Source organism: Nannobrachium achirus (genome assembly GCF_963921795.1).
Source record: "Nannobrachium achirus genome assembly, chromosome: 18".
Taxonomy (NCBI): Eukaryota; Metazoa; Chordata; class Actinopteri; order Myctophiformes; family Myctophidae; genus Nannobrachium; species Nannobrachium achirus.
Genome location: NC_137825.1, coordinates 41,083,866 through 41,100,873, shown reverse-complemented (window position 1 = coordinate 41,100,873; position 17,008 = coordinate 41,083,866). Strand labels below are relative to the sequence as shown.

The 17,008-nt window shown below is 44.4% G+C and overlaps 1 protein-coding gene across 1 annotated transcript in view; it reads left to right on the top strand.

Moving 5' to 3' along the window:
• The window catches only part of ryr2a (ryanodine receptor 2a (cardiac)), a gene marked incomplete at both ends in the record, with an annotated part of 292,426 nt that overhangs the window by 218,328 nt on the left and 57,090 nt on the right, over positions 1-17,008 (top strand). Inside the window, 14 exon segments of the mRNA XM_080747428.1 lie at positions 1,860-1,920; positions 4,030-4,268; positions 4,963-5,044; positions 5,661-5,791; positions 6,435-6,562; positions 9,517-9,709; positions 10,334-10,416; positions 11,272-11,429; positions 12,002-12,089; positions 12,450-12,542; positions 14,085-14,255; positions 14,904-14,963; positions 16,593-16,763; positions 16,864-16,976. Coding sequence (XP_080603554.1) covers positions 1,860-1,920; positions 4,030-4,268; positions 4,963-5,044; positions 5,661-5,791; positions 6,435-6,562; positions 9,517-9,709; positions 10,334-10,416; positions 11,272-11,429; positions 12,002-12,089; positions 12,450-12,542; positions 14,085-14,255; positions 14,904-14,963; positions 16,593-16,763; positions 16,864-16,976 — 1,771 coding nt within the window.

Here is a 17,008-nt window from a genome sequence, read left to right as displayed (position 1 = left end):
TAATTTGGAGGAGATTGGCCCAAAATCAATTCATGTTTATGCAACATATGTAGCCTACAGTTAGACTCTTCACATTTGTGGTGTCCCCTATGGGTCAAAATGAAATAGCTTGTGTTGCTGCATTGAGTAGAGTCCCCTCAATATGCTTATTAAAACCTGTGGTCAGTTGCCACACTAATAAAATAAAGGGAATCTTTAAACTTTTACAGATTTTTGGTGGGATTGTGCATGTCTGCATGACAGTGAATGTCCAAGTTGTTTAGGGAGGATGCAGATGAGTATGTGTGCATGCATGCATGCATGCATACAAAAGATATACAGCATTATGTCTGCACGTGTGTGCATGTTCTCATAATGTGCGTGCATACACATACACACGTGTGTGCAAGTGTATGGTCATCTGCTCAAGGTGTGCATGTGTGCGCTATATGTTTTGGGGTGTACTGTTCTTCTATTTATTAGTGTAACCTTGCCCTAACGGGGCAACCAGACCATAGTACTTGTCAACTTTCTTCCATTCATCTTTCAATCTTTCCGGATAAACTTTATTTTGCTGCACTATTCCTCAGACAGTTTTGGGACATATGTCAAATTGACCGGCTTCATTGGGAATTGTCTGCTTGCATGTTGCCAAGAGATACGTTATATACTGTATATAGTTAAATTTATATTAATTTATTCATGAATACATTTTTGTCCATTGACTTTAATGGGAAAATGCTAAAAAATAAACTTTCTCCAAATATGGAGATGACTGACATCATAGATGTCTGACGTCATAGACCACATGAGACTGACACAATATGTCCATATGTGGGCATACGGCTTGCATCACGGCAAGAGAGAGGGCGAGATCATTTAGCGACCTACAACCGGGTCGCGACGTGGTCGGTAGTTTTCAGCGACCGGGTCGCTAAATCGACCGACTGGGACGGTAAAACCACCGACCGGGACGCTAGAACCACCGACCGGGACGCTAAAACCACCGACCGGGACGCTAAAACCACCGACCGGGTCGCTAAATCGACCGACCGGGACGCTAAAACCACCGACCGGGACGCTAAAACCACCGACCGGGTCGCTAATTCCACCGACCGGGACGCTAATTCCACCGACCGGGACGCTAATCCAGCGACCGGGTAGGTAAATCCACCGACCGGTGGTCGCTTCCACCGACCACCGGGCTACTAACCCTAACCCTAAACCTAACCTCAGTAACCTTACCTCAGGTAGGCTAACCTGCCACGCAACCTCCCGACCGGGTCGCTAAATCACCGACCGCGTCGCTAAATCACCGACCGCGCCGCTAAAGCGAGCGACCGGGTGGCTAAATCGACCGACTGGGGCGCAAAATCTTCCGACCGGGTCACTAGATGTACCAACCGGGTCGCTAAATCTACCGACCTAAAACTGCAGGCAGGTCGGTAGATTTAGCGACCGGGTCGGTCAATTTAGCGGCGCGGTCGGTGATTTAGCGACCCGGTCGCTCGATTTAGCGACCCGGTCGCTCGATTTAGCGACCCGGTCGCTGAAAACTACCGACCACGTCGCGACCCGGTTGTAGGTCGCTAAATGATCTCGCTCCTACTGCACGGCAACCACACTTGCAATTTCCTAGAATTGCATCTTTTTAGTATTATTATTACAACGTGATTGATGGATAGATAGAGCAGTAGGCTGTGCAGTGTGCACTTCTATACTCATGTAATCAGTGGTTTGCACACGTTTACATCCTTTGTACGTTAACAGAGGATACTAATACCCTACTTTTTTCACCTTATCTTCTGTGTTCCTGATCACATCCTTTATCATCAATACCTAATATTTATGTCGTTGTGCTCCCTTCTCTGTTCTCTCAGGTAATGATGCCACGTCTATAGTCAACTGTCTGCACATACTGGGGCAGACACTTGATGCAAGGTAGGTGCAACTGTGTGTGTGTGTGTGTGTGTGTGTGTGTGTGTGTGTGTGTGTGTGTGTGTGTGTGTGTGTGTGTGTGTGTGTGTGTGTGTGTGTGTGTGTGTGTGTGTGTGTGTGTGTGTGTGTGTGTGTGTGTGTGTGTGTGTGTGTGCGCGTTCGCTTCCCGCTCGTCCTTCCGCATTAATGATGCTATTGTCAGATGTCAACATAGAGTGGCTGAAAGAATAAACAAATGGTAATCGAATGAATGCTCCTTGATACTGCAGCCAAATGTACTGTATGACATGTAGTAGTATATCGTCGTTGTCGGGTGGAAACCTCGTATCTCCAAGTTTCAAATGTGTACATTTCGCAAAGCAAAGCCCTGCTTCATCATACAAGGCCGTTGCACAAAAGTAGTGAAAATAGCAGATCTACAAGTGCACAACGCCTCGCGGTGTGAGGCGTTGTGTGCTTGTAGATCGGCTGTTTTCACTAGTTTAAATAATTTTTAAAATGAAAAATGCAAAACGAACGGTTTTGGACATACAAGGTTTTCACCCGACGATATGTAGTAGTAAGTAGTGAATTGAAGGATGAATGAACCAATGCATTAAGTGAATACCTCAGCAAACTAGCCAGCTTCTGGCGACAATACTGTAGTGCTTTTGTGTCAAAGACATCAAATATTATCTATGATATATTGTTATGCATACTGGCCATTTTAGGGAAACGTTTACCAACTGCCAAGTAAACAACAACCATTTGCAAATTGAAAACATCAACTATCTCCAAAGCAAGTCTGAAATCCATTTAAAGAACCAGGCAGACTCATACTGTAATACCAGTAAGACTCCCTAATCGGGAGATAAGCGACCGTTGGTCGCTTATCTCCACAAATAGGCCAAAAGTTTGTTTTACCAATTATCAAGACATACGGGCAGTTTACAGTTTGTCATGGTTACTCATTGAAGTTGAATCTCCATATATGGAGATAACCTACGCATCACACTAAGTCTGACCTCACCAGCCCATATTTGGGCATGAGCAACTTATGTCTCCATATATGGAGATATGATGACATCACACAGTCCTCAGCCGATGATGTGGCGTGATGTCATACAATACACAAACGAGCCCTACAGTATAAAGGGGCAATTCTTGCCAGGAAAGAAGCATTTCTTCGACTCAGACCTTATCGCCAGGGTTGGCTTATAGCAGCTGTCGGTAGGACCATATATGGATTCTGTTAGTGTGGATCTCCTAACAGGGCATCATCTGGGATACAATCCCTTTTATGCCCATATATGGAGATCCCTAACATAATCCCTTTCATGCCCATATATGGAGATCCCTAACAGAATCCCTTTTATGCCCATATATGGAGATCCCTAACAGCATCCCTTTTATGCCCATATATGGAGATCACTAACAGCTAACAGAATCCCTTTTATGCCCATATATGGAGATCCCTAACAGAATCCCTTTTATGCCCATATATGGAGATCCCTAACAGAATCCCTTTTATGCCCATATATGGAGATCCCTAACAGAATCCCTTTTATGCCCATATATGGAGATCCCTAACAGAATCCCTTTTATGCCCAGTTGGTTGCTAGGGTAAAAAGACATGGTTGCTATGGTAAACAGTTGGTTGCTAGGGTAAACAGTTGGTTGCTAGGGTAAAACCATGGTTGCTAAGGTGGTTGCTAACGTACACTAACAGACCAGCAACAACAGACTGTTGCCACAGCAACGTACACAAAGGTTTGTGTACACATGTGGTGTGATGTCATACTGAAGATATATGACATCACACCGTACACAAACAAAGGTGTGACGTGTGACGGACGGACGGCCGGTGGAGGTTTTGGTAGTAAACTGCTCCCTAACGGTCGCAATAAGCACAGTGGTTCTCAAAGTGGATTTTCAGGTTCCTTTATGGGAGACTAAATGGACCCTTACGAGTTTGTAACTTTGACAGTGTACAAATGGAACCAAATGGACCCTACCGGGTCCATTTGGTTCCATTTGTACACTGTCAGAGTTGAGTGTTAAGTTAAGTTTGAGAACCACTGGATTAGCAGCTGTGAAGGGAAGAAATTCAGACCTGAAACCTATACCATCCAGGACTCTGATGAAGACCGGCCTAGAGACGGTGAAAGCGGCGTTGCGGGCGTTCTTCGAGGAGGCGGCGGAGGACCTGGGCAAGACGCTGGAGAACCTGAAGCTGGGCCAGTTCACTCACACCAGGACGCAGCCGCGCGGCGTCACGCAGATCATCAACTACACCACCTTCGCCCTCCTCCCCGTGCTCTCCTCCCTGTTCGAGCACATCGGACAGAACCTGTTCGGGGAAGACCTAATGCGTACGTGGTGTAAAGTAGCTAAGTACATTTACTGTTAAGACTGTTAAGTGCTGTGCACAACTCCTCTAAGGTTTATTAATGGCATAGTTCAATGTTATTTATCTACTGGAGTATTTCCAATTTCCAGTACCTTTACTTCTACTCCACTGCATCTCGGTTCCAAATATTGTACTTTTACTCCGCTACGATTATTTGAAAACTTTAGTTACTAGTTACTTTGCAGATATAAACATACATGAATCCACTTTAGCCTTATTTTATACCTAGGCTATTTGGAAATAGACGATCTACAAGCTCACAACGCGTCACATCGCAACGCATCTGCTTTTTCGTACATTTTGAATTATGGATGTTTACTTGTAACAGAGTATTTCTATATTGCAGTATTAATACTTTTGCTTGAGTTTTTTACTTTCGTACTTTTTTCCACGACTGCGTATGTCATGATGAGGATGGTTATGATGAGGAGGAGGATGATGATATTTAGATGCAGAAATCAAGGCTAATGTATTACTGCTGTCCAAACTGTGGACTTTTGTGATGGTCCAATACAGTATGCTTGATTGTTTGATCAGTGGTTGAATCGTTATTAGTTTGGGTTAATCATCTAGCTCATTGGTTGGTTGATTGATTGATTGATTGATTGATTGATTGATTGATTGATTTTATTGATCCTCTCTGACCTGTCCTCCAGTGGATGATGTCCAGGTGTCCTGCTACAGAATTCTTAACAGCCTCTACTCTCTGGGCACCAATAAGAGCATCTATGTAGAAAGGTAAATTAAATAAATTGTGTGTGCGTGTGCATGTGCTTGTGCATGTGTGTGCGTGTGTTTGTGTGTGTGTGGGAGTGCGCGTGTGTGCGTGCATGCACAATAAATAGCCCTGTCTGAATTCTAGAAACCTATTATCTTCCTTGGTCATGGGGGATTTTGTTTGTTGTTCGAATCCAGGTGGTGCCTTGTTTTTCAGTTCGTCCAAATCACGTTTCCTGGTGTGTGTGTGTGTGTGTGTGTGTGTGTGTGTGTGTGTGTGTGTGTGTGTGTGTGTGTGTGTGTGTGTGTGTGTGTGTGTGCGCGTGCGTGCGCGTGCGTGCGTGCGTGCGTGCGTGCGTGTGTGTGTGCATACGTGTGAAACCTTTTTGGATGAGTGGTAGATGTTTCATTTCCCACAGGAAGCCCGGGTTGAAACCTGGTGATTATAGCTATGAGATATGTTTACAAATGTGTTTCACTTTCGTCCTTTTCTCTCTCTACACTTTTCCTTCCTTCCTTCCGGAATCCTTCCTTCCTTCCTTCCTTCCTTCCTTCCTTCCTTCCTTCCTTCCTTCCTTCCTTCCTTCCTCCCTCCCTCCCTCCCTCCCTCCTCTGTTCATGTCCTGTTGGGCTGCAGACAACGTCCAGCTTTAGGGGAGTGTTTGGCTGCCTTCTCAGCAGCCTTTCCTGTGGCCTTCCTGGAACCTCAGCTCAACAAGTTCAACAGCTACTCCATCTACAACACCAAAGGAGCCAAAGACAGGGCAGGTACAGAACAATACTGTGGTGTATTGTGAGTTGTGACTTAGTCTGGACAGGGCTTTTTGAGTGACCAAAATGAGCGTTCCCTAAAAGAATCTGGCTTGGGAATTAGCTCCTGTTTACAAATCCGAGCCGTTTGATGGGCATAGCAACAGTAACTAATGCAGGTAGGACTTTTGCTTAAAGCTATACTATGGAAGTTGCTCAACTATTGGTCTGTAGCGGTATTGCTTTTTTCGGACGTTTTTCGCCCGGTGTCACCGCGGACGACCGCCTCGCCGATACAAATCCGTAGAGCCGTCTCCCGTCATTTTTAGACCAGGATTGGGGAGATAACTTCACCAACGTAAACACTGCTACTTCCTGAAGAGATTGCAAGATGCGCTGTGATTGGCCGGTAGGGAGACACGTATACAGAATGATGCAGATGACGTAATTTTGCCGGGAAATGCAGCCCCTGTCACGGCCACATGGGCGCAGTAGAACACATATAAAGAAAAGGCTTTTGGGGCTGAAATTAACAGAGTGGGTGTTCTAAAACGTTAGCGATTTAATAGTTAGGACAATTTTAAGATTTGTTTTATTAAAAAAGTTACATAGTATAGCTTTAAAGGTCAATGAATTTCTCTTCTCTTCCCCCACCTCTCAGCCCTAGGTCTTCCTGCCCAGGTCGGGGAGGTGTGTCCTCTGATCCCATCCTTGGAGAAGTCTCTGGAGGAGATCATGGAGCTGTCTGAGTCTGGCATCAGATACACACAGATGCCCCATGTCATGGAGGTAAGGACTAGGCACCTTAGGCCCCATATAGGCCTACACGAAAACGACGCTGAATAGTTTACAAAACATTTCCAAAATGCTCACTGTACAGACGGAATCGTCTAAAGAATGGTCTAAACGATTAAGAACCAGCACGAAAACAGCCAAATTCGTTCTTGTCTGGACCCCGCCTTAAACTTGTGGTGACGAAATGGTAAATTTTGCTTTTATATATACTGTAAGGGCCTTTTATCCAAAGCACTTTACAATGTGCATTACATTAATTCACCCACGCATTCACGGCAGTGGAAACCATCCAAGGCGCCCACCTGCTGCTCATTAGGCTGCATTTAGGGGTTCAGTGTCTTGCTCAAGGACACTTCAACACTAGCCCAGGGGGAACCAGTAATCAGAATTCTGTTTTCCAAGCAGCTGCTCTACCTCTACTGAGCCACTGCTGCCCAGATCTGACAAACAGTGAGATCATAAAAAAAAAAAAGAAATCTGTATGAGAAAATCAATCTCCTGTCTACAAGCTTTCACCGTTATAGTTTGCTCATCCACAAAGGCCATCTGGTGGTTAAATCAAGGTTAAAATGACCATTTGTACATTTCGACTGCTTGCTTGATTGAGAGGTATGTAACAGGTATGTGACAGGCAGTGTTGGGAAAGTTCACTTTAAAAACGAACTAGTTCAAGTTCAAGTTCAGAACTTCTAAAATGAACTAGTTCATTTTTAGTTCATAATTCCCCATTATGAACTAAAGTTCATGGTTCCCCAAAATGAACTACATAGTTCTTTTTTAGTTCTTTTTTTAACCATATTTTTTTATACTTTTGGCTATTCAAAAAAAAAGAAAAAAGAAAAAAAAAGGAAAATATATATATATAAAGGTCTATATATATAAATGTTTAGACGTTGCTGCATGCTATTATTTGTCAAAATTATTGACTCAGCCCATATAGAACCACACACAGCAATAATTTCATCCAACTTAACATTGAGGTGCCCACAATATTTATGTGCCCACTGCCTAGTTCCCAGTCTTCCTGCACCCTTATTGTGAAGGGCTGAATGTAATAACCATGTTATTGTCTCATTGTGTGAAATATCATAATATTCAAAACAAATATTCTACCACTTTTTCGAGTCACGTGTTCAAATACTGGATTCTGATTGGCTAAATTCCGGAGGTTATGAGAGAACTACTGCCGCAAAGTTGTGTGGGGACTTGTCCGAGATCAATGAGCCTCAGTGTACATCCGGGGACTTCAGGAGGTAGTCGGAACACCTTTCCCCCAACCAACAAATGACCGTGGCAACGGTCCTATGTTCACTAACGTGCATGCTATAGTCGCCGATTTATTTGGATCCAATGCAATCCGCCAACTTTAAAGCCCCTTTTCTCTGAACCTATGCCTTTCTGGAAGCGAACAGCCTCTATTTACGGCCGGAACGGTACTTCTAACTGACGTTAGCTTAGCTGTAAGCTAGACGCATGGATTAGTATGGAGTTGGCGCCATCTGTTGGTGAGTAGAAGATGTTGTTGGTGGAACTATCTGCTGTCTCGCGGAAGTTTTATAGGCAATAATGATTGTAACTTAAGATCCTTGCAAGTTACAACTATGTGTTTTCTTTCATGTATAAGGGAAAAAGTGGTAGAAAAGCTATTTACCACTCGGGGTCGGACATTATGCTCTGATAATGTCCTGTGTTAGGGTGTTATCGGACTCGGCTTCGCCTCGTCCGATAACACCCTAACACAGGACATTATCAGAGCATAATGTCCTCTCACTCGGGGTAAATTGCTTACTTTGACTCCAATTGATTCCCCACACAGTATTGACTTGATATAGCAATACAAATATATATATATTACACAGCAGTTGTGGGAAAACTAAGACATTGTTCAAAAAACACAATTCCGATTTTGGTCATTTTGGAAATAGGGCAAAAAATATATTTTTCTTCAATCTACTGTCTTGACACTCTAACCAAAATTGTTCTATAGACCATAATCTACAAATTGGAAGTGAAAGAAACTTTAACACACATTTGAAATAAAAACAAAAAATTACATGTACAAGGAACCCCACTAGAAAAAAAACAAAAAATTACATGTACAAGGAACCCCACTAGAAGGCAGACGTTTCTCGTGCACAGCATGTTTCCGCGTTGGTTAAAGTAGCTGATCTACAAGCTCACGTTGTCTCGTGGATGCGACGCGTTGTGAGCTTGCAGATCAGCTATTTTCGCCGTGCAACACACATAGGACAAAGTATAGTCAGTCAGGCTTGCGAGACGAGGAGGAGATTCACAGTGCAGCAACAGAGTGCAGACAGCACCGCATATCAACGGAGGAACGTTCACGGGGAGCTGCGTGCAGACAGTGCCTACTATTGGAGCATGTGAATGAAAAGAGAGACGAGAGGAGCAGAGGACAGACGACCGCGGAGGCGCGGACCGCCGCATGAACGGCCGACGAACGCCGACGAACGTCGTTCACGGGAGTCAGAATGACCGCGTTCGACAATATCGTTCATCAAGCGAAAACAATTACGTTCAGTTCACGTTCGCCCAAAATATGAGCGTGTTCATGAACGATCGTTCTTTGAACGCGTTCGGGTACAACACTGGTGACAGGTATATAACTCTTGAGAGTGTATGGACCCTTGTGGGTCCATTTGGTTACATTTGCACACTCTCAGAGTTAAGGGGGTCCTTGCAAATAAAACATTTGAGAACCACAAGTATTTGTGGACTGCCTGCTTATGCCATAGTCTCACAGTAAATCAGTCTCATGCATATTCTGAAGACAGCCTGGAGGCTTGACGTTCATTAATTGGGTCTTATGATGAAACTAAGAACATTACAATAAATACAAATCAAAAAATGTGCCAAGGGCGAGGCCACGTTTTGTCCATGAACGGACATGCTGATGACCCCTGGTGTTGCGTGGTGGTCCTGTGCAGGTGGTGCTGCCCATGCTGTGCAGCTACATGTCTCACTGGTGGGAGTACGGGCCGGAGAGCAACGCTGAGACGGCCGACAGCTGCTGCACATCCCTGACCTCGGAGCACATGAACAGCCTGCTGGGCAACATCCTGAAGATCATCTACAACAACCTGGGAATAGACGAGGGGGCGTGGATGAAACGACTGGCCGGTATGGGAAGGATATAACGTCGTTGTCGGGGGTGGAAACCTTGTATGTCCAAAAACGTTCGTTTTGTGTCTATCGTTTTGAAAATGATTTAAACGAGTGAAAATGGCTGATCTACCGCGAGGCGTTGTGTGCTTGTAAATCGGCCATTTTCACGAGTTTATGTGCGACACTTTGGTATGATGAAGTAGGGCTTTAATTTACCAAAAAACATACACATTTGAAACTTGGAGATACAAGGTTTCTGCCCGACAGTGACGATAAGAGAGGCCTGTGCGTGCGTGCGTGCTTGCGAGGGAGTGTGAGTTTGAGGATGTGTGTGTAAATTCAAGGACTTCATCTTAGTCCACTACAACAGGGGGAAACCACTGATTTGTGCATGTTTTGAAGCTATACTTTTATGTGTGTGTGTGTGTGTGTGTGTGTGTGTGTGTGTGTGTGTGTGTGCGTGTGCGTGTGCGTGTGCGCGTGCGCGTGTGTGTGTGTGTGTGTGTGTGTGTGTATACAGTATGTGTGCGTGCATGCGTGTGCTTGTGTGTGTGTGGGAGCAGAACGAGAGAGATGTATTTGATACATGTGTATACCTTTTTGACTGTCAATCATGTCTCTGTTGTTCCCACCCCCAAGTCTTCTCTCAGCCAATCATCAGCAAAGCCAAAGCTCAGCTGCTGAAGACACACTTCCTGCCTCTGATGGAGAAACTCAAAAATGTGAGGATTTTCATTCTATTCTACTTCTAATCAAAAGAAAGAACAAAACAACAACAAGGACTGCCTTTGATTATTTATATACGACCATGATCACTTCAGAAATGAATATTAAACGGCAGAATTCTAGGTTACAGTAAGGTGGTAGTCAAAACTATATATACGTTGCAACGCTGAGGAAGGCCGAAGGGCCGAAACGCGTCCGTACACTGTCCATTGAGGTAAATAAAATCATGTAAAAAGGATATTCCTTGAGTGCTGCATGGCGACTACTTCTTTCTCATTATGCTTCTTTGAGCCGTGCACCTAAAAGCCTTCATCTAACTTGGAGTGTTGCAGGCTGTCTGCTTTATTGCAGATACCTTTCTCTTCAAAACTATATATAAACAACAAATACTCATGAATATAATATATAATATAGGTGGAACATTAGCCAAAGATAGCCAATCAACAAGCTTGTGTTGCAATGCAGTGTATTGTGAGCTTGTAAATCGTCTATAGAAATAAATGAATAAATTGGTATAGCACAAGGGTATCCAAACCTTTCAGGACAAATAATCACATTTGAACTGGGGACCTCCCACCCTGACAAGCTCATGAAAATAGCAGATCTCCAAGCTCACAATTCTTACGGAATATTTGACAATATGTCCAATTTGGTATTACACCCTGTATACACTTATACTGTACACATTGCTGGCCTGGCTGGCTGGAATCGAACCTGTGACAACCAGGGCTGCCAAGGCAGGCTCACTAATCACTCAGCTCTGGCCTCTCAACTCAGGTATGTAGTTCTAAAATCGGAGGGTTTCTAGTGGTTGAAATACTGATTGCCATTGTGATGTCCTGTCTGGGCAGAAAGCTGTGGTGGTGATGGTGGACGAGGAGACCAGCAGGATCGAGGGGCGGGGTGACATGTCCGAGTCGGAGCTTCTGATCCTGGATGAGTTCACCATACTGATCAGAGACCTGTACGCCTTCTACCCTCTGCTCATACGATTCGTCGACTACAACAGGTACAAACATGCTCATTTAGACCTGTTAACACACTGTTAGACCTTTCAAGCCGGCAGGCCCGTTGTACAGATTTTTGGGAGGGGGGTCAAGATCAAAGACCTGGGCCCCCTCCACGTGGGCCCCCCTCGGTTTTTCACAGAAAATTATTCGTTTTTAAAGTAAAAAAAACTGTTAAAAACAGAACCGTTTAGGCTTAATATAATAGGGTTTATATAAAGCATGATGTCTTAATCTTACCTTGGGAGAAAGTCACTCAAATCTTTCCTACACAAACTAGACTGCTCCCGAGTCCCATTCAACGGGGGCCCCCCCACCGCAGGGCCCCCTCTTTCCGGGAGGGGGGACAACAGTACCCTTTGCCCCCCCCCCCCCCCCTCGGCGGTCCTGCAAGCCGGGCACGCCTCTGTGTCATTTTCGTTGTTGCTAGTTATATCAACTTTTAAGATGAAAAGTTTCTCAGAAAACAGTTGTCCCATATCCTATTTTTAGTTCTCTCTGTTTTAACAACTCTGTTATGATTCTCAGTTTTCTTGTCTTGTCTTGTCTTTTCTTGTCTTTTGTACTGACACAGGGCCAAATGGCTGAAGGAGCCCAACTCAGAGGCAGAGGAGCTGTTCCGTATGGTGGCCGAGGTCTTCATCTTCTGGGCCAAGTCTCATGTAAGGCATTGTTCAAATACGGCTTTGTTTCTCAAATACCATCTTTAGGACTGACTGTCCACGTTGTTACTTGCAAGTGATCGTCAATCTGCATTGGTTGATATGGTAATGAGTATGACATAGGCGTGAGTAAGGCTTAACTTTTACCATACTCGCAGAGCGACTATTTTCGCAGAGCAAAATGTCATAAAAAGAAGTATAAATGCTGTTTGTCAGTCTGACACTTATCTTTAAGGAATGTGGTTCAAATCTGATTTGTAGAAATGCTATACAAAATAATTGTGATTATCTCAATAAATTGCGTTTCAGCGACTAGGGTGATGAAGTAGTGATAGTGACATTGGCTCTGTCCCCCTGCAGAACTTCAAGAGGGAGGAGCAGAACTTTGTGGTGCAGAATGAAATCAACAACATGTCCTTCCTCATCACTGACACCAAGTCTAAGATGTCCAAGGTATGGATGGATGGACAGGTGAAAAGACAGATACCGTATCTATCTACCGACTGGATGAAAGAAATGGCCAATATATTTGACTAGTACAGTACATTGTGTGTGTGTGTGTGTGTGTGTGTGTGTGTGTGTGTGTGTGTGTGTGTGTGTGTGTGTGTGTGTGTGTGTGTGTGTGTGTGTGTGTGTGTGTGTGTGTGTGCGCGTGTCTTTGCTGTCTGTCTGACTGTCTGGGGGCGGCTGGACTTAGATCACCTATGAAAGAATGTCCATCCACCTGGAGAAAAGAAAATGTAACAAGGAGGTGGCAACGGGGCGGCCAGATAAAGTATAGCAGCCCTTCGGCTGAAGTTAAAAATTTAAGAATCTGGAAATGTTCAATGGGTGACATGCTTCCACGAAACAGCTGAGGTACTGCTGGGTCACAACATGACCCAGGAATCACTGAAAAATGTCAAAGAGAATGACAAAATTGCATTTGAAGACATATTGGTAAAGTAATCTCAACAAGTCATGTCTTCATAATCAAAGTCAAGGTGACAACATACCAAAATGAGAAACAAATGAACCACACAGTACTGAAAATCAACTGCTGCTCTGGAACACAGGGTAGTGTTCCAGACATCTAGGCTGATGATCCAGCTTTTGCAGCGTCACAGGTTCAAGTCCCGACTTGCGACCTCAAGTCCCCATCTCTCTCCTCATTTCCTATCAGCCTACTGTCAATAAAAAGCATAAAAAGTCCCAAAATACTGTCCAAATGACAAAGGCATGGCCCGTATCTGTGTGACTGGTTCAGATGGGGATCTCCATGTATGGGCATAACATATATTGTATGTATATGGATACATTATTATTAATAAAAGATAAAATAAAATAAAAAGTCCATTATGGTCATTCCCAGAAAAAGAAACAACCTTTTATGCCCATACATGGAGATTTCTGATGTCATAAATCCCAGGCCAAAAATTAGAATGTTAGTGTAACTCCTTATGTCCATATATGGAGATCCACAGGCATCAAACCAAGGCCCTAACGCACCAAGGCCCTGCTTGACATTACTAACGTACATTTTATGGCCATATATGGAGATTCCTATATTGTCAATATTAAGGACATTATTAAGGATATTATGTTATTAATATTAAGGACATATAACTATCATGAAACATAACTATCATGTTGGCCAAGAATTGGCACGACCTCGCCCTTTAGGGCGAGGTCGCATGTCACCCTGAGGTCGCATGTCACCCTCAGGTGTCTTACTAGTATTGCTGTGTGTGTGTGTGTGTGTGTGTGTGTGTGTGTGTGTGTGTGTGTGTGTGTGTGTGTGTGTGTGTGTGTGTGTGTGTGTGTGTGTGTGTGTGTGTGTGTGTGTGTGTGTGTGTGTGTGTGTGTGTGTGTGTGTGTGTGTGTGTGCGTGCGTGCGTGCGTGCGTGCGTGCGTGCGTGCGTGCGTGCGTGCGTGCGTGCGTGCGTCTGCGTGCGTGCGTGCGTGCGTGCATATATCACCTCTACATCTTTCTCCCTGTGTGTTCCTCTTCCTCAGAGCTCCTCCTCAGACCAGGAGAGGAAGAAGCACAAGAAGAAGGGCGACCGCTACACCATGCAGACCAGCCTCATCGTTGCCACTCTGAAGCGCATGCTGCCCGTTGGTCTCAACATCTGTGCACCTGGAGACCAGGAGCTCATCGCCCTGGCCAAGAACCGCTTCACCCAGGTACGCTAGGCCGTCCTGACAGCTTCACTGACATGCAGTCTGACTCTCAGGATGGGGAGGAAAAAAACACAACTGGTTCCTGGTTGTGAGTTGGTTGTCTTGCTTCCCATTGGTCAGAAATAGCACACTGGTCATGTCCTTTAGATCAGTGGTTCTCAAGGGGGGGTCCCCAAATTATTTATTGTTTTCTCTCTCAACAGTAAACAAACCAACATAGAGTTTGAGTGTATAGAGGGTATCTGCACATTTCTTAAGTGACAATTTAAGGACTTTTTAATACCTCTAAAATGACAAATTAAACATTGGTCAATTTTTCAAATATTAGAGGCTGAAATTGTGAAAATAGCATTTTTTCACAATAGAACAGTGTTATACAAAATGTAATGCCTCAACTCTTAGTGCTTGTCAGGGTAGGGGGGTCCCCAGTTAAAATATGATTATTCTGGAGGTCGTGGCCTGAAATGGTTGAGAACCACTGCTTTAGATCAGTAGTTTCCAAACAGTGAGACCAGGTCTACCTTGGGATTCTTTGACAAACACACGTTATAACTGCAATACACTTTCATACAACTATACAAAACGTTATGGTTTATTTCTTTTTACTATCTCTTTGGGTGCACTCATTTCCCAATATTGGTTCATCAACAGAAAGACACAGAGGATGAGGTGCGGGAGATTATCAGGAACAACCTGCATCTACAAGGGAAGGTGAGATCATTTTATTAGACTTAATATCAAGGTAAGTCAGATTCCAGGCCCTTTGCGCACGTTGGACATCTACATGTGCTATCCTTCAATCAGTGTCTGTAGTACAGCCGTCCATTGGCAATGCTATTGTATAACATCACCCCACACACCTCCGCAAGTGCCCAGCCTCTCTGGACAGAGTGCACACTAGGAATGGGACAATAATTGTTATGATCGTTTATCTTGATAAAAACAAAAATCGTATTGTGGAGAATTAACTAACACACTTTGATTTAACTAAGCACTTGGATCAATTCACCTTTTATTTACAGAGTGGCTGATACCATTTAAAGTTTTAAACCCTCTATTATTGGTAAAAGGTACTTGGAAAAAACACACTTGATACAGTCTTTTTGCGTCGCAACCAGGCCTGGAATTTCTTCATTTTAGGGGCAAGGCCACTTGGCCTTTGGAGTTGTCCATTTTTTGAGGGCACAAAGGCCAAATATTGGCCAAAGATTTTAGTACATTGAAAGAATTTGTTGAATTTAAGGGTTAGGGATGATAAACTAATCTGCAGTGAAATAGATAAATGATGTTATTTACCATCTGATCCATGTTCAGCTCTGCACCAATCAAAGTCATTGGATTGGTTTAAAGATGGGGACTCGGGGGAGTTAAGATTTCAGAATTTCAACAAAAGACACTGGTGTCTATAGGACAAGAAAGAGACTCTGTGTCTACAGTTTACATATTGACAAGAAAGACACAGAGGAGAAAGCTGTTCAGTCAGCTGGGGCATTAAGGCCACTGTGGCCTCAGGTCATGCCATTAGTTTGAGGGGCACAAGGCCAAACTGAGGGGCAACGGCGGCCATGGCCTTCATGGCCTCCATGAAATTCCTGCCCTGGTCGCAACGCATAGTGAGCTTGTAGATCTGCTATTTTTTGGCAAATGTTCCACCCCAGGATAATGGAAGTTGGGGATGTTTTGATTATCGCGATAATATTGTAAATCGCAATTTCTTTGGTCACAATAATTGAAATGTTCATATCGTCCCATCCCTATAGCACACACACACAGTGTCACTCCGGTCCGCCTGGCCACCAACATGAGGAGAGCCTCCTCTGTTTGACGGTCATGTGAAAGCACACAGCTATGCACTGGCCGCTTACGAGGCCTGCAGACCTACTGAGCTCTGCCAACCTGTGCCACATAATAGGGCACTGGTTGGAGCGTTGACATATTCATAGGCGTGGGACAAAACACAGACGTGAGCAGCATGGACGTGGACAGAGCTTATGTGGGGCTAACACTGCTTTGGTGGGTACCAGACTGCCAAGCAGATGATAGAAAGAGAATAAGATAGAATTCAGTAAGAATAATTGATAACAATTAGTAGACTATAAAATAAATTGTTGCAGATGATATCACTCTTTTGCTCTTGAGACCACTTATTGAGTAACTGACCCCTGTAATCATTTTTTGTATTATAATTTGTGTGTGTGTGTGTGTGTGTGTGTGTGTGTGTGTGTGTGTGTGTGTGTGTGTGTGTGTGTGTGTGTGTGTGTGTGTGTGTGTGTGTGTGTGTGTGTGTGTGTGTGTGTGTGTGTGTGTGTGTGTGTGTGTGTGTGTGTGTGTGCTCCTCAGTTGGAGGACCCAGCCATCCGGTGGCAGATGGCTCTGTACAGAGACCTCCCTAACCGCAGCGATGATACGTCTGACCCGGAGAAGACGGTGGAGAGGGTCCTGGACATCGCTCACGTCCTCTTCCACTTGGACCAGGTGTGTGTGTGTGTGTGTGTGTGTGTGCATGCATGCGTGAGAGCGGGTGTGCGAGCGTGCGTGCGGAGAGGACAGTTTGTTAGCATGGGTGACTCTGACTCGTGTGATTTCAATGTGATGTTGATGTATCTTCCAGGTTGAACACCCTCAGAGGAGTAAGAAGGCTGTTTGGCACAAGTTGTTGTCCAAACAGAGGAAGAGAGCTGTGGTGGCCTGCTTCAGGATGGCTCCGCTTTATAACCTGCCTAGGTACACACACACACACACACACACACACACAC